General features: G+C 36.4%; 2 protein-coding genes across 12 annotated transcripts; one reads left to right on the top strand and one right to left on the bottom strand.

Moving 5' to 3' along the window:
* Positions 1–1,451: 1,451 nt before the first annotated feature.
* LOC120270478 (exocyst complex component 5) lies at positions 1,452–10,220 on the top strand. Of its 2 annotated transcripts, none has more exons than XM_039277503.1 (26): positions 1,452–1,608; positions 1,694–1,765; positions 1,848–2,087; positions 2,180–2,254; positions 3,162–3,263; positions 3,389–3,439; positions 3,545–3,650; positions 4,096–4,215; positions 4,294–4,385; positions 4,734–4,902; positions 4,978–5,054; positions 5,347–5,445; positions 5,534–5,624; positions 6,754–6,839; positions 6,930–7,103; positions 7,465–7,518; positions 7,608–7,736; positions 7,866–7,958; positions 8,027–8,173; positions 8,617–8,714; positions 8,794–8,878; positions 9,098–9,156; positions 9,319–9,417; positions 9,518–9,601; positions 9,699–9,836; positions 10,028–10,220. In XM_039277503.1, exons 2-25 carry the CDS (start codon positions 1,700–1,702, stop codon positions 9,772–9,774), a joined length of 2,472 nt encoding a protein of 823 aa, XP_039133437.1. In that variant the 5' UTR covers positions 1,452–1,608; positions 1,694–1,699; the 3' UTR covers positions 9,775–9,836; positions 10,028–10,220. The 2 variants fall into 2 exon arrangements, with proteins under 2 accessions (XP_039133437.1, XP_039133436.1); XM_039277502.1 differs by having other exon boundaries at positions 1,687–1,765.
* An 806-nt stretch (positions 10,221–11,026) lies between these two features.
* On the bottom strand, positions 11,027–21,978 carry LOC120270104 (actin-histidine N-methyltransferase). Of its 10 annotated transcripts, none has more exons than XM_039277119.1 (13): positions 21,553–21,978; positions 21,409–21,484; positions 21,006–21,211; positions 20,778–20,864; positions 20,545–20,637; positions 13,983–14,137; positions 13,795–13,879; positions 13,627–13,713; positions 13,442–13,561; positions 12,496–12,597; positions 12,241–12,411; positions 12,071–12,164; positions 11,027–11,345 (listed from the first exon to the last, which is right to left on the bottom strand). In XM_039277119.1, exons 1-11 carry the CDS (start codon positions 21,865–21,867, stop codon positions 12,244–12,246), a joined length of 1,494 nt encoding a protein of 497 aa, XP_039133053.1. In that variant the 5' UTR covers positions 21,868–21,978; the 3' UTR covers positions 11,027–11,345; positions 12,071–12,164; positions 12,241–12,243. The 10 variants fall into 10 exon arrangements, with proteins under 10 accessions (XP_039133053.1, XP_039133058.1, XP_039133059.1 ...); XM_039277124.1 differs by having other exon boundaries at positions 11,027–11,342; XM_039277125.1 differs by having other exon boundaries at positions 11,027–11,282.
* Positions 21,979–22,451: the final 473 nt, after the last annotated feature.

Raw genomic sequence — 22,451 nt, 5'->3', positions numbered from 1 at the left:
GTGCCTTCTAAATTTTTTCTTGGGTATTAAGTGATTCATGCATCTAGAGGACTATTCCTTAGTTAACACAATTACATTTGAGATATTCTTGAACGCAACAACATGAGTGATGCCAAGGAAGTGGGTTCCCCATTGCCAACTTCTAGCTCTCTTAGACTCCATGATGGCACACCACAAACTCGATCCCATCACCTATCGTCAAGTATTATTATCTCTTAAATACTTATCAATTACAAGGCCCAATGTTGCTTATCCAGTCAACAAACCATCTCAATTCATGCATAATCCTAGCTCTTTGCATTGGCAAATGGTGAAAAGACTACTTCGCTATTTGAAAGATACACTATTCCATGGACTTCTCATTTAACGACAAAGGGCAATCATCTCTCACTGCCTTTGTAGATTCAAACTAAGTGGGGAACAAGGTTGATTACACATGTACCAATGCTTACATTATTTATTTGGGTGCTATGTCTATCTCATGGAGCTCAAAGAAGCAACGTACCATAGCTAGATCGTCCACAAAAGTTGAATACAGAGCCATTGCTGTTGCCACCACTAAATTATCTTGAATTCATACTTTGCTGCATGAACTTGGTATTCATTTATTGACACCACCATCAATTTACTGCGATAATATTGGTGCTACCTATTTTTGTTCCAATCCTATCTTCCATTCGCGTATGAAGCATATTGTGTTAGACTACCACTTTGTTAGAGAGAAAGTTTCGACATGTCAGTCTTGCACATTTCCTCTAAAGACCAACTAGCTAAAGCTCTTACAAAACCTATTGTTGCAACTATCTTGCAAAGGTAAGGTCTAAGATTGGTGTCTCCGATGGGAGTACCGTCTTGGGGGGGTATAAAGGAGGAAATCTCTCTTAGATTATAGGAGAATTCCAGCACCATATCTTCAACCAAATCACCCAATCGATCTTCAAGATTAATGGCGCAATTTAACAGCTATATCATTCCCTCCAAATCAACAAATTACCTCTTGTAAATCTGCTTTTATGATTTGTAAATCAAGGCAATAAACAAGACTATCATATGTGTATATATATGTACCTCTCTGCATCAATGAAATATAGAGCCTTAAAAACCTTTCTTTACTCTTTTTCAATCCCTCCTTTATAATCCAATCATCGAGGATCACCCTTCAAATTTTTGATAGAATCATATATAAAAATATTATTGACCATACTCTTAATAAAATTATCCAACAAGTAGAAAAACTTCTAAACAACATATATATGTATATATACATTGATGAATGAACTTAATCATAAACCCTAGAAAAAAAAAGACTTAAAAAAATTTAAAGGACTGAAATATAATTGTAAACACTTTTGATAGTTTTCAATAAAAACAAAATATTTAACTATTTCAAGGGGGTATTTGCAAAATATTCATAAAAAACAAAGCACCGGCGGACTGATAAACAAACACAATATCAAGAAACCTCCAACTGGCCAAGTCTCTTCGAGCTCTCGGTTCTCAATCTCTCTTGTTTTCTCCCTCGAATTTGAAACCCTAGCTCTTTGATTTTCTCAATCTTCGTCGTTTGTTCTTGGAGATCGATCGTGATTTCTATTCTTGTGTGATTTGGTGAGAGATCTCGATCATTTTCATCCATTTTTTCTTTATTTTTTTGAAAAATTTTGATCGTTTTGGTGATCGGAGTAGATGAAAGGGAGTCATGGCGTCTCCCAAGTCTTCGTCTAATAGCACTCTTCCTCTCATCCTCGATATTGATGATTTTAAGGTGGGTTTCGGTTTCCTTTCTTGGGATCTGGTGATGTGGTTGGTTTTTGGAGTTTTTTTTTGAGATTTTGATTCAATTTTAGGGGGATTTCTCTTTTGATGCGTTGTTTGGGAGCTTGGTGAACGAGCTACTGCCGTCTTTCCAAGAAGAGGATGGGGTTTCGCATGAGGGGATCGATGGGTTGCCGAATGGCCATGGTCGCATGCCATCGGATGTGCTGAAGGGCGGGCAGGGGCAGTCGACGCCGCTGTTCCCGGAGGTGGATACGCTTCTCGCGCTCTTCAAGGATTCCTGCAAGGAGCTCATTGATCTCCGCCACCAGGTATTTGAATTTGGATTAATGACGGAAATTTATGTTTAGTGAATCCTTTTTATGTAAAAAAATCTATATGATGCTATCTTTTGGTCAAAAAGGTTGATGCGAGATTGCAGAACTTAAAAGAGGAGGTCGCTGTCCAAGATTCTAAGCACAGGAAGACTCTTGCACAGGTTAGTTCTCTTTGATATTTCATTTTTTACTTATATGACATGGTATGAGTCCGACTTGCTGATGGTTTAGTGTGAATGGACATGTTTGTTAAGTATTTCTTGATGTTCGTGATTAAATATGAAGGTGATCTTTTTGTTTGGTTGTTATTTGAAAGTACTTCCTGACTGTGAACATGTAGAGTCAAAGTTTTCTGAATCTTTGCCCCTCTAGACTTGTTAATACCTCCTGCAAAGGATCATGCAGTTCTTGAATGGTTTTCTTTCTTGTTTGTTTATACATGTTCGGAGATTTTGAAAGAAAATATGGCTTGAGGGCTTGAGTGTTTTATATCTTAACCTTCTTGATATGACATTGTATGCTGATGGTGCTCTATGAAGTAGATCTCCAACTCACCTGCAGTAGACAGAGTAAAGATACCAAAATGCCCATGTTGAGTATTAGTACTAATGCAGAAAATGGTGAAAAGCATGTGCATGGTTGCCCTTTTAATTTTCTTCTTATTTATAAATTCTACCTGTACCAGTGCAAATCCACACATGGTGACTATGAAAACGTGTAACAAGATGGATTGATTGCAATTAGTTTGTTTAGGGCCAATTTTCTTTTATCCTTGCCATGTGGGGAGCCTACAGCACGATGCAAAACATGGAAACATGATACTCTGGTTGGTGCTGTAAATTTTTCGTGCACATTTAGTTTAGATTTGGTATTTCTACCCTTGGGTGGTAAGTCGTTTGTTAATGTTTGAATGAACTGTTATAGTTGGTAACATAGCATGTTAATGAGTTCTTATGATTTTAGGCTAGTCCAAGATGCTCAATATGGAACTTTTTTAGTTGGTTGTCCTGCTAATAATGTTTCATGTGTGATTCCGTCTGATATGTGTGAATTTTTCTTTATCTGCAGCTAGAAAAAGGTGTAGATGGTCTTTTTGCAAGTTTTGCCAGGCTAGACACTCGAATCTCTAGTGTGGGCCAGACTGCCGCCAAAATTGGAGATCACTTGCAGGTAAACTGCTCGTCTATATGATGATTATTTGAACTTCTCTGTGTTGACCTTGTATTTTTCACACAGATAATTAATTTAATGGTTTTAACAATCATATACCTTGATAAGTTGCCATTTCTTGTCAGAGTGCAGACTCCCAAAGAGAAACTGCCACCCGAACAATAGAACTCATCAAGGCAAGTTATTATTTGAAAGCATTAGATGATTTGCTGTAATAATTAATTGGCTCAATGTATTGTTGTTAAATACTTCTCACTGGACTCTTATGACAAGAATTGCAGTATTTGATGGAGTTCAATAGCAGTCGTGGGGACCTAATGGAGCTATCCTCTTTATTTTTGGATGACAGTCGTGTTGCCGAGGCAGCTTCAGTTGCACAGAAATTGCGTAAGCTGTCATTTATTGCTGCGGTGCTGTCTACTCATTCTTTCATAGCTGTAAATTTGTTTATTGGGCATATCACACATCCTTCAGTTGCACATTATTACTGCCAGCATATTAACATCTGTCTGGTCATCAATATATGGATCAGAAATTCATTTTGTTTCAACTCCTTTTGGCATAGAATTCTCCACTGGCATCTTTCAATAACCCTGTTTCAATTTCATTTGAATACTTCCTCGGGATAATTTATCTTTAGTTTCCATTTATATAGTGGGTTTTTATTTTTCTGTTTTCAATAGCTTACTTTTGTATCTTGATTAAGGAGTAAGTAGTGATTCACATGTCTGTCTTTCTTGGCTTTGATTATTTAAGAATATAATAATCATAAGTTTGTATGTGGATTGTTATTTGCTGACGCTTGAATTTCTTCCTCTTTTACTTGTAAAAGGTGCATTTGCTGAGGAGGATGTTGGAAGGCATGGCATTAATATGCCATCTGCAGTGGGTGCTGCAAATGCTAGTAGGGGCTTAGAAGTCGCAGTTGCAAATCTACAAGACTACTGTAATGGTAGGTTTGACTCATTTAATATCCTTTAGTATTATTTTTTGAATATTTTATTCAGTGTAAGCTGTCTTCCTTCTGTAGAGTTGGAGAACAGACTGTTGGCCCGGTTTGATACAGCCTCACAGAAACGAGAATTATCAACAATGGCTGAGTGTGCTAAAATTTTATCTCAGGTATTTAATTCTGTTTTTACTTGTTTCTTATTTGACAATTGGTAGCATGCATTAGTGTTATGGATCAACCATGTAACTTATCCTCTTCTGTGAATAAATCATTGAGATAAAGTAAAATACTTTTGTGATCGAAGCCCAAAATTTTGGTAAAGATATTATAGGCTCAACAAATATTCAGACAACAGGTGTTATATTATCTAAAATTTTTTGTGAAAAGACATTTTTCCTGTGAAGATTGTTTTTTGATTGCCTGGTTGATATGATGAGGTCAGGGAATCAATCATATGATTTCTACAGTAGGAATTAATACCAGAGTTTGTGACAACTCTAGTTTGTCTGCATATGCAGTTTAACAGGGGGACTAGTGCAATGCAACATTATGTGACAACTCGACCAATGTTCATTGATGTAGAAGTTATGAATGCGGACACCAAGTTGGTTCTTGGTGATCAGGGATCACAAGCTAGCACTGACAACATTAAGCATGGGCTGACTACATTCTACAAAGAAATTACAGGTTTTATTAATTATAACTTTATGATTATTGAGTAACAATGATGAATTTTTCTGATAGTTTGAAATTTCCTTTCAGAGACTGTGAGAAAAGAGGCAGCAACCATAATGGCTGTGTTCCCTTCTCCTAATGATGTCATGTCAATCCTTGTACATGTAAGCCATGGAAGTTTATTAATTTCTTCTGATCCTGATTTGTGTGATAAAATCTGCCTCCAAATGGCTGCATGAAATTTTAACTGCTCAAGGAATCCATCCCTGTTTTTATTTCCTAGAAACAAAAATGAAACAACCTATGCTGCTTCGCCAATACAATCTGATATTAGTGTCAAGCATGTGTAGATTGTGCATAAGCACCCCACTGCTATGTAGGCACCTTTTGTGGATTGCTAGTCTCTTATTAGATAAGCAATGCAAGATACCAATTATACTGTTTCTTGCTGTGCAGCGAGTTTTAGAGCAGAGGGTGGCTGCTGTTCTTGAGAAGCTATTGGTGAAACCACCCCTTGGAAACTTGCCTCCTGTTGAGGAAGGAGGTGCCCTACTTGTAAGCCATGATATTAACACTTTTGCCTTTTAAACCTTTAAAGGTTTTGACTTAGGTTACATCTTGATGCTGTTTGTTGAGGTTGCAGTATCTCAGAAATCTTGCAGTGGCATATGAGAAAACAAAAGAACTTGCTAAAGAATTACAGACTGTCGGTTGTGGTGAACTAGACGTTGAGGGTGAATTCTGCAACTTGCATTATTTATTCTCTTTCTTTTTCCTTTGATATTGATTAGCATGTTTTTAGTTTGCATTTAACCAGTTTGATGGGAAAAAGTGTAGTGATAACTCCAGCATCCTTACTGTTACAATGCAAATATTTGCCAACTTACAAGAAACATGCATTAGTCTACAAGTATGAAATGTATTCTTAGAATCTTAATGTTACATATGGAAAGAATATTCAATTCACATATAGTGGTTTTTAATGCTTAATTTCTGTCTGTGGTTTCAAACAATTGAGCAGTTCGGTTTTATAGTTCTTGTGATGGAATTTTGATTAGCTCTCTTCTTCGATAAGAATTATGGTTTTAAGCATATTATTTTGACTGGTGATGCTTCTAAAGAGATTAGAAAGATATTCAATGGTGATGTGATTTTGCTAGGGAAATTGTTAGTTGTTGATTCAGTGTGGCTTTGACTATAATATGCTTATATATAATATTTACGGTGCATCTTCCATTTTCTTGAATATTTGTTTTTCCTTTTCTGTAATTTGGTTATGTAATAAGGAGAGTGAGGCCATTTAAGATCTTTAACTTCTCTTGGAAGTAGGGCTTTAAACAAGACCTTGCTTGACTCAAATTAGTGTGTGGCGCTAGTTCAAATTCATCTGATTCTATCGTGAGCTGAGTGTGAGCCAGTGAACCAGACAGTGATTATTTGAGCCAATATAAGGAAGAATGTTTTAAGAACATTGATCCTGGCAACCACCAAAGCTAATTTCTGATGAAGGTTGGATGGAAAAAATATGTTTAATTAAATGAACTACTTAAAAATAAAGATAAACATATATTATAAATTCGCAATATTTTTATGATATAAAATATTACCGAACCTGTTTGTCCTGAATTCAGATGAGTCTAATATTGTTTGATTTGTTATAATCAAGCATAGTATTTTTACTATTCAAATGAGATGAGTACCAAAATTTGAGCTTAACTGAAGCTGTTTGCTTGTTTGATGGCCTTGGTTGGAATACAATTTTGCATGAGCAACATCAATGATTTCTGTTCTTTTTTTCATTTTGTTTATTGTAGGTTCAGCACTTGAACATCTTTTTTTTTATAAATCTTTTCTTCATTTCAGGCCTCACAGAGTCGTTGTTTCTTGCCCATAAAGATGAATATCCTGAATATGAACAAGCATCTCTTACACAACTATTTGACTTGAAGGTTTGCCTTCTCTGAATGACTTAGAGCTTTAGTTTTGATATATTTAAGATGCAAACATGATAAGGTTTATCTTTATTCTCTGTTGTGCAGAAGGAAGAGTTGCTAACTGAAGTTCAGCAACAATCAGACTTAACAGGGACCATCTCGCGTTCAAAAGGAGCTCCAAGCTCTTATCCACAGCAACAGATATCTGTTACAATAGTAGCAGAGTTTGTGCGGTGGAATGAGGAAGCAATAACTAGATGCACTTTATTTTCTTCTCAGGTTTGAACCATTGTAGATTTCTTGTTTTGTCTTTATTTCCCTTTTTTTGTAAGGAAAGTTGTTTATAATCCATTTTAATTCTAGTTCAATGAAAGTTTTATTGAGAATTATAAAAAAACTGCTATTTTTCCCCTACTTTATGCTTGAAGGTGGGGGTACAGTCTTGATATTGAAAAATACTTTACACACTTCTCTAGTTGGTTAAACTATCATTGTTGTGTCTGTTGTCAATTTGTTGGTGCTTTTGTAACCCTGCTGCTTTTCTTTCTTAGTGCCTTAGAATTGTCTTTTTATGTTGCTGATACTATTCTGATTCCTAATGTGTGTGTGTGTGTGTTTTTTTATAATTTAATAAATACAGCCTGCCACGCTTGCATCTAATGTGAATTCAATCTTCACTTGCTTGCTCGATCAAGTAAGTATATTCACTGAACTCTATTCAAGAACACTATGTTGACCTATTTGAGTATTCCTGTTTTCAATTTTCCTTTTGATCACTTGCAGGTAAGCAAGTACTTAATTGAGGGGCTTCAACGAGCCATATATAGTTTGAATGAAGTGGCAAGTCTGCGGGAGAAATATGTGCTCGGACCACTTGTCACTAGAAGGGTAGCTGCAGCTGCCGCCTCTGGGGTATGATCATCCGCTTTAACATCAAACTACGGCTCCCCATCATTCTCCATGGTGTCAAGAAATTCATATATAAATGAAAGGACGTATTTTATTACTGAATTTTAACCGCTGCTTGTGGATGATTTTTAGGCAGAGGCGGCTGCAGCTGCTGGTGAAAATAGTTTCAGATCTTTCATGATTGCTGTGCAGCGATGTGCTAGTAGTGTGGCAATACTTCAACAAGTAACCAAACTGATCCTTTCTTCTGTGGAAATTTTGTTATCTAGTACTGACTTTGACTTCTTGCTCAGTACTTTTCAAACTCCATAGCTCGACTCCTACTTCCTGTGGACGGTGCTCATGCAGCTGCTTGTGAGGAGATGGCAACAACAGTGTCAAGCATAGAGGGAACCGCACAGAATGGTCTTATATTGTGCATTGAAACTGTGATGGCTGAGGTCTATACCTTGAGAGAGTTCTTCTATCTCAATATTATTCTGTTTTGGTATAAATGAGCTGTATTTGATGCATGCATTTCTCTAGAAGGCTGATACTTAAATTTCTTATAAAACTATCACTTGATTTTATCTGAGGGCTAATCTAGTCAATCACAAAATAAAAATATCCACAGGTATTGGCATTAAATTTTAATCAAATTCAACTTGAAATCCACGATTGGCAATCATGCCAAAGTCATTTTTGTATTTCAAATATTATAGGGTCAATTTACAATCTGTAGGTTTTTGAGTAGTGTCTGCATATACAATACAGGGACTAATTTTGAGCCTTCATTCAGGTACTTGTGTACTTCAAATCTGCATTATGGAGACTTGAGACTTTAGTAATTTTTTGATGATTTTCTCTTGGCACATCTTTCTGAACTTACTTAATCGTTGTTCAGGTTGAGCGCTTGCTATCTTCAGAGCAGAAGGCTACTGATTTTCGTACTCCTGATGATGGAAATGCTCCTGACCATCGGCCAACAAATGCGTGTACACGGTAAGGTCATAATTTTTCTTTGCTATTCATTATTGATGTTGTCATGGTGATAATGTATCATTTTGTTTGTTTTCGCCAGGGTTGTAGCTTATCTCTCACGTGTGCTTGAAGTTGCATTCACTGCTCTCGAAGGTCTCAACAAACAATCATTCTTGACAGAACTGGTGAGATTTATGTGATTATTTGTAATCAGATAACTATTCATTCTATTGATTATTAAGAAAAAAGTGAACTCATTTTTTACAAGGTGTTGTATTTCTCTCTGTACTATTATTTTTGTTCATGTTCTCTATCTGCATTTATCACCTGTAATTTATCTGTTATTCTAAGTATGTTCTCTAGTCTACATTTTCATTTATAACCACATGGACTGTGTTATTCAGGGAAATCGGTTTCAGAAAGGTCTGCTTAATCATTGGCAGAAGTTCACCTTTAGTGCAAGGTAAACTCTATTTTCATTACATTCATGGTGGTACTTTATACATTATTATGTCTGTTTCATTTGAGCTTTGTGCTTGCCCAACTGTTGGCTATCATTCTACTTCTAAATGAGTCACATATGAAGATATGTACTTGGGTTTGTGTTATTTATTTCTATTTTCAGTGGTGGGCTACGGTTGAAGCGTGACATAACCGAGTACGGAGAGTTTGTCCGAAGTTTCAATGCCCCATCAATTGATGAGAAATTTGAACTGCTGGGCATGTATGTAGTTTATTGCCTATGTTTCTTTTTTTAATGCATCTCATTGTTCTCATCTGTCGTGGATGTATAGTTAAGGAGTTTTAACAATTTTGACATGCAGAATGGCTAATGTTTTTATTGTTGCACCCGAAAGTCTTGCATCCTTGTTTGAGGGAACTCCGAACATCAAAAAAGATGCATTAAGGTATGATGTATACACATTGCTTTTCCCTGTCACATCCTTGGAAATAGTAAAACCCTCCTTTAAAAAAAAAAATATATGCTTTCTTCTTTGGTCTCAGGTTCATTCAGCTCAGAGAGGATTTCAAGTCTGCTAAGATTGCATCTAGGCTTGGCAGCATCATGTCAGAAGCATAGATTTAACTATTATACAGAGACAGATATTATTGGTACACAGGTTGTCTGAGTGCTCTCAACAGGTTGGTTTGCAACAAATGATCTTGCTGCCTCTGTTTGTCTTTATGTACTAGGAGCATAAATTGGCGACATTTTATTATTTTTTGAAGCATATGATTTTTTGCATTTGGTTTTTTGTTTTCCCTGCTTTGATGAATGTAAGTTTGGATCACAGTTTTGTAATTTCTGTATTAAACTTGACACATTTTTACAGCTTGAGATGACAGAGGGTGATATGCCTTTCCAGTCACCTTTCGCAAATCACGATCATATGCGAGGTCGGGTGAGCAATTTGAGGTCCAACTTTGCTTGTAAATTCATTTATTTTGATTGGATGCCCGGGTGGTTGTATTTAGAATTTAACATACTAGTGGTGGTTGTAACCTTGAGAGCTGTGTTTTTGTTCATGTAATTATTATTATTATTTTCTTGTTTGTTTCTTTTCTTCTCTATTCATGATTGCTTACACTGAAGGACTGTTTGAGACCGTGTGTAGATTTAAATTTGTCAGGCTGTCATATTTGGTTGCCAAAAGGTTAAGAATCTAATGTGCATGTTTTTACCCTTTGAGGCATGCATCAGGGTATGATGTAAAAAGTCTGATTGTCCGCCAATCACATTACTCAGGTGGATTAGAAATAGCCTGAGAAAAATAAAATGAGCGGGAGGCTCTTTCTTTGTTAGTCTCTGTTGGAAAAAAAACAACAAAGGCAGACTCAAGAGGCCAGGTCCCTGTAGGGAACCTATAATGGAAAATTGAGATGGTGCATTAGAAAACATATGGAAGAGGTTTTTTGTTTTTGTTTTTTTTCCATTATCATACTATGGATAGGAGCTTTCAGGTTTGAATATTTTACTTATCCAACATATTAAGATTAAACTGTTGATGCTTATCAAAGGTTTTTATATTTTTTATTTTTATATCTTATATTATATTGTATTAATTGGTTATTTGTAATGGTTAAAATACCATACTCCCGCATGAGAGATCTGAGAGTCACTGACTCGTCCATATTGTCATATATATATATATATATATATATATCTCGATCGATAGTTTGTCCATCTAAAATTTAAAAAATAAAATAAAAAATGTTTACATAATATCTGATGTTGATCGATTAATATAAACAAAATCAGGTATACAATCATTTTCCTTTTAAAAATTTTAATTTTTATTAATTTTTTAAAAATATATAAGAAAGAGATCATCTGACACATTCACTCACTCATTCATATTCATTTAAAAAAAATATATATAAAATATAATGAAAATAGATGGCTCCGATATAGAATGAGCTTTACAAAAAGGTTACACACTAGATCTAGCCGCGAAGCTGAAAAATAGTCACCCATCACCAACTCCTTTGTAACAACAAACACTAGTTTCAAACTAATCTGAACCAGAGAGGCAACCCAGCTGCTGCAATTCATCATTCCATGTCCTGCAGGTTGGGCCAATGTACTCCCTATCAACAAATACTGACTCATGGATCAAATGCAACCAATAACCACTTGTCCAGCATCCACTGCTGTATGATGAAATTTAGTAAACAGATTAAAAAAGATGTTTTAAGTATCAAGTCTAAAGCCGGCTGCTGCAGGTAAGGGTCAAGTAAAGTAATTGTTAAAGGTTCGTAGTCATTGCAATTGTTGTAGATCATGCAAAACAACGTGATTCGCAGCAGCTGGACAACCACAAAACATGGCCAAGACCCAAGATAATTGCTTATTATCTCAATTCTACTAAAAAAATTCTTTTTATCTCAATTCAATTTGACATCATAGACTACCCAAACAGATGCACTCCAGTCGTGTTAGATCCTGTGATAAACATAATATAGTATAATTCATGGCACCAGAACTGACTATTAACAAAACTGCAGAACGGAATTTGAAGATTATAATGTATAAAAAAACCAATAATGATTTTTAAAATAAAATGGGGCGCACAATGCGCAAAGCCCCTGACATGCATGAGGAATAGTGTGTTCACAAGCTTAACTAATGTAATGTAATCAAATAGATGATAGCAGTTTTCCTTATCATAAAACATGATTTGTCCCTTAGACTAACCATCCAGGTTTTATACTAAGTAGGTATAGTTAATGAAATAGCAAGAATTCAGTTAAATATAAAAGTAAAAACATGTTTCAGTGCTTCTAAGCAGATTATATTAAAATAAATTGATACCAAAAAATTAGCTAAGTTCCAGCAAAGTAAGAGTATCACAGGCTTGGCAAAATTTGGAACTCACCGGCAATTAGCTGAACAGACACAATGAAACTACGATCCGCTTGATTTACAAGATCATGGCTGAAAATTGGTTGGATTTGCTGGTTTGCAAAGAACTACAATGAATTAAAACATTCCAAATAAAGTACGATATTCCAAATAAAGAAGAACTACAATGAATTAAGACTCTACCTGTCAATTGAATTGAGGGGCAAAAGGAGCAGGACAGGGAGAAACAGTATGATCTGGCAATTGGTCTATGAGTTGAACAGTAGCATCACAACAAGCACTTAGCATTTTCTTCTCTGATCTTAAAAGCCGGAGAGCAACATGTTTCTTTGGGTCCAAGTTGCCATCTGCTAGCTGATCCATCACACATCAGATTGTATGATTAGCCCCTCATATTTACATGCTGGACTAAAATCAAGAATTCTCATGAAACATTACCATAGCCTCATCTTCACATAGTGTTGTGGGATATCCAGCCAGCCTTGCTTCGAAATAACCCAAGAGCTGATCCAAAACTGCACGTTCCATACAAGGACTGACCTGTTACAAGGAAAGAGACCTAGAAAATCAATCACGGTTGCAAATTTTACCACTGAAAGTGTGAATGAAATATTTACCAATGATAGATAGACTAAATGTACATAAATGAATATTTAGACCAGATGATTTGCCTAATCATTAACCAATTGCTCATTAAAAAAAATGACGCTAGCCACAGAAGAGACAAGAAGCAAGGTTTCAGCTTCCATACACGATATTCCACACATTTCGCTATGGGATTTTCTCACTGCTCATCATATCTGCCTTTTAATCCATGAAAGGATGGACAAGTTTCACCTTGCATGCCAGCAAGCTCCTAAGTTGTAGCAAACTAGCTCTCTGGATTGATATGGTTGAGATTAACAGCAATAATCACTAAACTTTGTCTGTTCTAAGTCCTTCTTGATGATGAAGGATGGAATGACTACACTTATGATTATGCAAAACAAAATCCATTCCCTTTTCTCAAATCACCTAGAACTGACTCAAGAACTGGTTTTATCTCCAGTGCTTTGATCATGACACAAATAAGAATGTTGAAACAAAGAGAGGGTATCGCTACCAACTTCACAAAACTAAAGGCACCCACAAAATAATAATAATAATAATAATAATAATAATAATAATAATAATAAAAGAAAATGAAGGGTAGGCAATATAACTTCTCAAATAATATCTTGTAAATCAACAATTTTGACAATGGAAGGCAACCATAATGAACTGCTTTTTGTATATAATAATAAAAAATGAAACATCAAAAGCAATCAAAAGGCAAAACCAGTTGCTAATAATGAAATAAAAAAAACTTAAGCAACACAAGAAATGGGTGAACAAACTGACTTACAGGGCAAATAGGACCTTGAGAAGAAATAACTGACTGCATCTCAGCATGATCTGACACATAACCCAAGCGCAAGAAAGGAAGCATGTCTAAAACAGCTTCTTTTTCTCTTCCCACGTATACCTGAAAAAGAAATATTCTTAAATTCACATAAAATAAAACATAATATCAAATGGTCCATTACATACATTAAAAACTTGGACAGCTAGCTTTCCATTTCTCTGAGCAACCAATCTCTTTTCTTGATATTGAGGATCTTCAGTATTTAGAGATATCTGTAAAGTGCACATGGTGTTTAGGCATTATCAAAATCACCTACGAAAATATAACACAAATAAAGGAAGTCCAGATCTTACCTCAATTGATATACGATCATGAGGATTGTCTTCATCAACAAATCCGTAGTTTATAAGCAATCTTGAGTTTGGTTGTGGCCCACACCTATACAATAAAGTAACAACAAACCCATTTCAAGAACTATGAAATAAGATCACAGAAGATAACACATTTGTTACTAGCAATGAGGACTAAAATAAAAGAGTACCATACAACAATTGATTCCCCAGCCTTGTATGGGCGGTCAACCACCAGTTGAACAGCATCGTCAACAGCAGTTAGCATTGCTTTGCAATTGCTCTTGTAGGCCAGTAAGGGTGGCCCTAAAGGAACTAAAGCAAACCGTCGAGCTAAACTGACTTTCTGATTTTAATGGAGTTAGATCAGTATTTCCTCAAATTTGAAAAGCAACATAACGCTGAAATTCTTTTGATGGAAGAAATAATCATAATGGTCCAAAATAACCATGATATATTCCCCCAAACATAAAAATTAATAATGAATAACTAATGAATTACTAAATGAGGTGAGACATTTGTCCTTTTTGGTTGGAACACCACTTCAGTTTATGATACCACGCAATATTCTTAGATGATTTTTGCATATTTTTAGGAGATTTGATTGTATGTTCTTAGGACATAAGTGCATATTATTGGTGATTTACAAATATTCTTCTTGATTAGTAGTTTCCTGATATAGTTAGGATACTCATGTATAAATGGGCCCAAACTCTTGTATTACATATACAAGAATCAACGAAATATCTTTTCACTACAATTCTGTGGACAGTATCGCCTGCCAGTATTTTCTTTTTCAAAGTAACACACTTTAAGTAAACACTAGACAATACTAGACAACACAACCACTCCATTCAACACCCGATTCACCCATGCTTACACAACAATCCCAAACAACAATACAAATGCCATTTTCTATTCAAAATATTATCAACTTTATCACAACCACTCTAGATTACACAAATTACTTAGTATGATAGAATCAAGTCAAACCAATTCTACTTGCATGTAATTTGCTTGGTCACATCAACAAGTCTGCGGACTGCTCCTCCATCCATGCCCAGTGAGCCAATATCTAGTTTCACCTCCATGCCCGTTGACTACACCCATTGGAAGAAGAATCATGGTCTTGTCTATTACTGCTTAACAGCAACTCTGTTTCTTAGCAGTGGCTCCTCTTGCACTTGACTATACCACCGCCCGAAGCTTGTGGAACACTTCGAAAAAACTATTTTCTGCAACAAACAATTGCCCAACAAGATTTGTGCTTCGCCGATGATCATACCGCATGCAAAAGTGACTCCACAATTGCCCATTACCTCCAAACTCTCTTGATTGCAGATGAAGACCCTGTTGCCATCAGAGATCATGTCACTGACAAAGACCTTGTTCACTTTGTTTTGAATGGTCTTCCGACAAACTATGAGGTGTTTGTCATTGTGATTGGAAACTGCAAAATGCCACCCACATTCTTTGAGCTTTCAGTGAAACTCTTCTCGACGAGCAGAGTCTCTTGGCCTTCAATCAATCAAACACCTCATATGGCAGTCGAAATCTAGTTGGCTATCACAGACACCATGACAATTGGAGCACTCCATAAAATTCGCAGAATCCTAATGCCCAATTTAGGGATGATCAACTTTATTGGGCCAGATCCCAGCCAGTACATTCCATCCAAAGCATTTTTCCTTTAGCCCAGTGACTTTAGCCCAAACATCTTTTGATTCACCACCCATACCACCTCTTTTATCCAAGCCCACCAAATCAGTAATCACATAAACCACTTTCCACAATGTCAAATTTGTTGGAGAAAAAAAGACATATTTCAGTCCATTGCCAATTTCGAAACTCTAAGTCCCAAAATAGCCAAATTTATTCCTGATTTGACCCCAACAACTTATAGATAATTTTCTCACCCCTTAATCTTCAGCCTAACACTATTAATTCCCAATCAACTTCTAGCAATAATACTAAATGATTTCCTAACATTGATACATCTACTCACATGACTCCCAATCAGCAATTGGTAGAATCCACTTCACCACAAAAATGTGTTAATTGTAACCTCGTCTTACTACCAATCTTTTATTTGTTGCCAAATTTGTCAAGGATAAGTCATGTCCCATTGAATTTACTCTCTTTGTTTATATTATGAAGGACCTTGCCTTACTACCAACCTTTTATCAATTCTTGCGGATTACATCCATAACAACCTATATCACTTATAGATTTCTTCAGCTTTCACAAGTCCCATCTTTCTTATTGCTCACCATGCTTCTTCTTATGTTTGGCACTAATGTCTCAGACATCGGGATCAAGCTATTTTTTCTAGTGTATCTCATAGTTTATCTGTCAAGCCTCGTATAAAAAATCCTTGTTCATCATGTTTCTTTAAAAAAAAAAGTGTATTAATTTCTCTTTATCTCCTCGTGTTTCCACCAAACCTTTACAACTTGCTCATTGTGACATTTAAGGGCCTTCACCATAATGTTATCATTATTTCATTTTTTTTCATTGATGACTACATCTGCTTCACTAGGATATACCTTGTCACTCACAAATCTCAAGCACTTAGCCACTTTCAAAACTTCAAAACCACCACTGAAAATATCTTTTTCCTTTCTCTTTATCTACTCGTGTTTCCACCAAACCTTTACAACTTGCTTATTGTGACATTTTAGTGCCCTCACCATCATTTTTTTGTGTTAACGTAACTTCATTTTTTTCATTGATGACTACATCCGCTTCACTAGGATATTCCCCGCCACTCACAAATCTCAAATACTTCCCATTTTGAAAAGCTTGAACCACTGAAAAATCTCTTTTTCTGCAACTATCAAAATCTTTCAATGTGATGGCCTTATCAAAAGTGCCTTTGCTCGTTACCTTGCCTCCATGGCATTTCCTATCGCATTTCGTTACCCTCATATCCCTCAACAAAATGGAAACACTAAATGCAAAATCTACATCACTGAAGCAGGGCTAACTGTTCTTTTGCACACCATACTTCCCAAATCTTTCCTGTTTGAAGCCTTTACTACTGTCATCTACCTCATAAATCTCCTTCCCACTCCTCTCTTCAAGACAAATCTCCACATTTTTTTCTCACCCCACCTAATCTCGCACCTTTGTGTCTTCAGGTGTATTTGTTTTCCTTTTCTTAGCTCCTTCGCAATGATAAACTTACACCAAAATCAACATTGTGTCTTTCTTGTTATTTTCCTTAGAACAAAGGCCATTGCTGTTTTGATCATCTTACTTCCGAAGTGTATGTCTCAACAAGGATGTTTCCTTGAGACGGACTTTTTATGCGCCAAAAACTCCACATATTTTTCCTCTTCCTTCCCATCTTCTCTTGTTACACTTCCTTTACTTCTTTCCCTACCTTATTCTCTCACAATATCATCACCCTCATCTCCACCAAATCTACTTCCAATTCCAACACCAACCCCTTCACCCCAATATCCCATGATCGCATGCACGCATGATCACACCAGTGTTCCTTATAACTTCAGTAACTTTATCACCTATAACACAATCACCCACAACTCATCTAATTTTGATCCTACTTTTCACCCAAACCAACAGATTTCCACATTGGTGACAAGCTATGCTTAATAAATTTGACATCCTTCATCAAAATCAAACCTAGAATGTTGTTTGTTCCTTCACTAACCCATGCCAACATTATTGAATATAAATGGGTCTTTTTAACAAAAGAAAATCCGATGGCTCTCTTGCTCGCTACAAAACTCATTTTGGTACCAAGGAAATCATCAATCCCCTAGCATTGGCTATATTGATACCTTTGGCCCTGTTGTCAAACTGACCACCATCTACATCACTTTTACTCTTGCACACACTAAAAATCAATCCATTCGCCAACTCAATGCCCATAACGCCTTTCTTCATAGAAATCTACTATTACTAGTTTTTATGGTTCAACCTCTTGGCTTTGATGATCCTCATCATCCAAATCATGTTTATCGTCTTCACAAAGCCTTTTATGGCCTTGAGCAAGCCCCTCATGCTTGGTTTCATCGCTTGAATAAAAAACTTAAAGACCTCAACTTTGCTCCCTCCAAAGCTTATACTTCACTCTTTCCTCTCACACTACTTTCATCCTAGTTTATATGAATGGCATCTTGGTTAAGGTTCTTCACCTACCTTTTTATTTCATCTTTCATACATAACTTTAACACCACTTCTAGGCCTCGACCTTGTTCATTACTGACTTGGCATTGAAGTTGCATGGACACCATCTAAACTACTTATTTAAACCAAGTACACCTGAGCATCCTTCACTGTACACATCTTGACAAATTTAAACCTATGCCTACACCTATCACCCCAACCGTATCACTATATAAATATCATGGCACCCTGTGCTCTAATCCCATTGAATACTATAGCCATATTGGTGTTCTGTAATACCTTTGTCTTACATGTCCTGATATACATTTTGCTATAAACAAAGTGTCCCAATTCCTTTATCTCCTTGCCGACATTCACTGAATTACGATTAAACAAATTCTACAATACTTATAATCTAGACCTCTAATAACATTCATCTAAACAAAGCAATCCCACTTACCTTTATTGCTTATTCTAATGCTGACTAAGCAGGTTAACCTAATGATAATCACTTGACCTTTGGTTGTTGTGTTTTCTTTTTTGGGTCCTAATCAAATTTCACGGAATGCTAAAATCAACCAACTATTACTTGTTTTAGTACAGAAGCTGAATACAAGAGCATTAACCTCGCTACTGTTGAACTCTGTTCAATCATTTCACTACTTGGCAAAATTAAAATATCTAACTTCAAGCCACAGATCTCATTTCACATGTTTGGAAGAACCACATTGAAATCAATATCCATCTCTTCATGATCTAGTTGCCAAAAAAGCTCTATTTATTTGTCACATATATGCTTTCAAATTGCTGAGGTTATGACCAAAGCTATAGCTATCACAACCTTTCAACGACTTCATGACAAGCTCATAGTTGTTCCACCCATGAGCCCCATGAGTTGAAAGGGATTATATCAAGAAATATTCTTAAATGATCTCTGCATTTTAAGGAATTTTATTGTATATTCTTAGGTGATAATTGCTTATTACTATTATTAATTTAAAATATTCTACTTGATTGTAGTTTCCTAATATAAGCAGAATTGTTGTGTATAAATAGGCCTATTTTCTTCCATTTAATTACCACGGAGCATTGACATTTCTTTCTTTATTTTCTTAGCTGTGATTGCTCTCCCCAAAGGCCCCTACCCCTACCCTTTCCAAAACCTTGGTTTATGTTACAGAATTAGGAAGAGAAAAGATCATGCTACGAATAATCACCACAACATTGATCAAAATAATTCCCTTCCTCACATTTTCAAATGGAAAGTCTAAAACACTGTACTCTATTTTTTTATTATTATTTACATTTCAAGGGGAAAAACTGAGTAACCCCAAGCAACCAAGAATGAACTGTTCAGGCAACTAGGTAAAAAACCTTAACTACAGTTGACATGAGCATGGCTTACAACATACATGCATTTGTGGTGTACATTATCTAACATTTTTATCTATTCTAGGAAGATATACTAAAATAAAATAAAATAAAATAACACGGACAAAGCTAGGCTGAAATTTGAAGAGTAAAATATCTCCCAGCATCTCAATTTAAGTTAAGCGTCTCGCACTTGGCATTGCCCCAGCAAGCAAACTTAGATATTCTTAAGTGATTTCAAATTAAAATATCACCTAGTCCTTGCATGTCTCTTCTCTATAAATTCTTAAAGAAGTTATAATAAACTATTTCCATATTTTGATGCAAATATTCGTATTCCATGGAATGGTGATCTATGATACATAATATCATTGGAAAGGAAAACAAAAAGGACATAATATAGGATAAAATGGTGATTCTCTTTCTCTACAAGGCCTCACTTGGACATATATAGTTCTTATTTTAAGGTCTAGCATGCAGATTCCTTCATCGAAAACCTTAAACCCAACACCTATTCATTGGTTATGTCATTGTTGGAACTAGGGATTGCAAATGAACCAAGCCGCTCGTGAGCTCCTTGAAACTCGGCTCGGAGAAAGCTCATTCATTAAGTAAATGAGTTGAGCTTGAGCTTAACTTTCGAGATCGAATTATTAAATGAGCTGAGCTCAAGTCACATGCTGCTTGGCTCGTTAAGGCTCGCGAGTCCGCTCAAAATCTTGATAAACGAGGAAGCTTGTGAGCCTGTTAAATGAGCTTGCTTGTGAGCCTACTTAACGAGCTTACTCACGAGCCTATTAACAAGTATGTTAAACAAGCTTAATAAATGAATCTATTAGTTGCGAACCTGCTAAACGAGCTTGCTAAATATGCATTTTTCCTAAATATGAATGGATTTATGTATTAAAAACAATTTATTAATAATAGTCATTATGATTTATAATTTTTTTCATCTTCTTTCGAGCCGAGCTCGAGCTTAATTTTACTATCTCAAGCCAATCTCAAGCTTACAAGTTTGGGCTCGAATCGAGCTCAAGCCCGAGCTTGTAGCTAATTCTATTGAGCCGAGCTTGAACACTTCACAACTTGGCTCAGCTCGACTGCACCCCTAGCTGAAACCACCTTAACAGTATAAACATACAGCTTTGATTATTCCATATCTTCTATCCATATAGTACAATTCAGAAATTTTAAAAAATCAATGATGAGACCACACCACAAATATAAACTTTACATGTCTCAGATTACCTGCAGATGGACAACACAGGATTGAACTGCGACAAATGCTTGCTTGAAAATCTCAAATGGAAAGGCCACAGTAGGTATGTCATAAGGATATTGCTGCAAAAGGAATAACACTTAGAAACACAAATTCTCAAGCTTTACCATCAAAGGAACTAGGAGTTTTGGAAATTGAAGGCAACAACAAAAAGATATAATTACTGGAATATGCTTCTCTAGATTTTGTTTACGAGAATGACCTTAAACAACGAACCAGCCATGAACCAGACTGTGTCAAGCTCATCATACTCTCTCCTTATACCCTCTTCCCGCTCACGGACTTCATCCTGTGATATTTGCAAAAATTCATATCTTATAACACATGGACTCTTATATCATACATATGAGGATAAATATTCATAAGGACATATAATTTCCAGCTCATAGTCATGAGCACAAACAAATTGGAGAAACAAAATTGTGCTTGCCCGTGTGGGACTGCCATCCAAGTAAGCCAGCTCAGTTTCAGACCACAACAGTGGAGATTCAACCGCTAATTGCCCCCGTCCTCGCTGGCGATCAAGCTCCCTGATGAAGGGATACCAAAAGGACTCCTTGCCCTGTTTCTTCTCATACATGAGATATAATGCCAAGCAAGCTAACTCTGAGAGCTTGTTTGTCGTTAGCAGCTCCGCTGCAAAATACAGAACATTCAGCAATTCTTGACTCCAAATTAATTCTTGATTCCATGCCAACATCCATGTTACCAAAATGAAGGAATGTCCATCAGATCGTTAATCTCAAGAAAGTGCATTCTCCAGATGTTCATGAAAATTAACAGAATCACTAGAAAAAAAAAATGAGAAAAAAAAAATCTATATAGACCCTCACCGACTGTCTCATTTCCCAAAACCCTCTCCAATGTCACAACCAACGAATTCGGGACCGAGAACGCAACATCACCAGCCTGCCAAAACAACAACACTCGTAAAAGAAAAGCTCATCGGGAGAACGAAATCAACAGGCAAGAACTACCTGAAGGTCTTCACTGGCGGCGATGTAGTGAATGGGGCGGACTTTTCCGTCATGCGATGGCCGTTCATTGAGGACGACCTTGCAAGGCGGGAGGCCTTCTCTGACAAGCCAAGACTGGAGATCCAAAGTATCAGCTCCCTTGTCGACCTTGACGGCCCGGGAGCTCCTCTCCTTGCGAGAGCCAGCAATGAGGGTATCAGCCTGGCAGGCGAGCAAAGGGCTCCGTCGAGAGCATCGGCGGAGGCGAGATGGAGGTCTTGGGAAGTGGGGGATGGGGGAAGAGAAGCTGAGGCCTCGAAGGCAGGCGACGTCCATGGCGGTGGATGGGTGGGGCTAGGGTTTGTCGGAGCTCGGGGAGGGGGAGAGAAGGAGCTTGGGAGATATTTTTGTTTTGATTTCTTGTTTTTCTTGAAGTTGAGATGGAGAGAAGGGCTTTTTGGCGATGGAGAGAAGAGATTGGAAGAGATTGGATCACGTGAGTCGCGCGTGAGTAAATCAAATCATGGATTCTTTTTTTTAATCATGAATATTACTATTAAAATTTTGATTTTTTTATATTATTTATGGGAAAAATAAATAATTCACAACGCTACTCTGAGGAGCCTGATTGCTCCTCCTGCTTTTGTATTTTGATAGTCGATCTCGCAGATCACTGCTGTGATACACTCCTCAGATCTCGTCTTCTATCTTAATTTAATGTGGTTTATCCATTTTTTAAACACTACTCGAGTCTGAAAGTCATGTAAAAACATTTAACTTTATGAGGGTTTGGATTTCCATTAAGGTTCTAATAATCTAAAATTCTTTGATTGATCGGGGGTTTTGTCTTTTTATCATAAATTAATAAAAAAAATAATATGAATGTTTGAAATAAAAATTTTAGTATTGGATGGAGAATC

This window comes from Dioscorea cayenensis, chromosome 10, assembly GCF_009730915.1.
Source record: "Dioscorea cayenensis subsp. rotundata cultivar TDr96_F1 chromosome 10, TDr96_F1_v2_PseudoChromosome.rev07_lg8_w22 25.fasta, whole genome shotgun sequence".
NCBI lineage: Eukaryota > Viridiplantae > Streptophyta > Magnoliopsida > Dioscoreales > Dioscoreaceae > Dioscorea > Dioscorea cayenensis.
The sequence above is the reverse complement of the archived record's forward strand: the minus strand, read 5'-3'. Positions and strand labels throughout refer to the sequence as shown.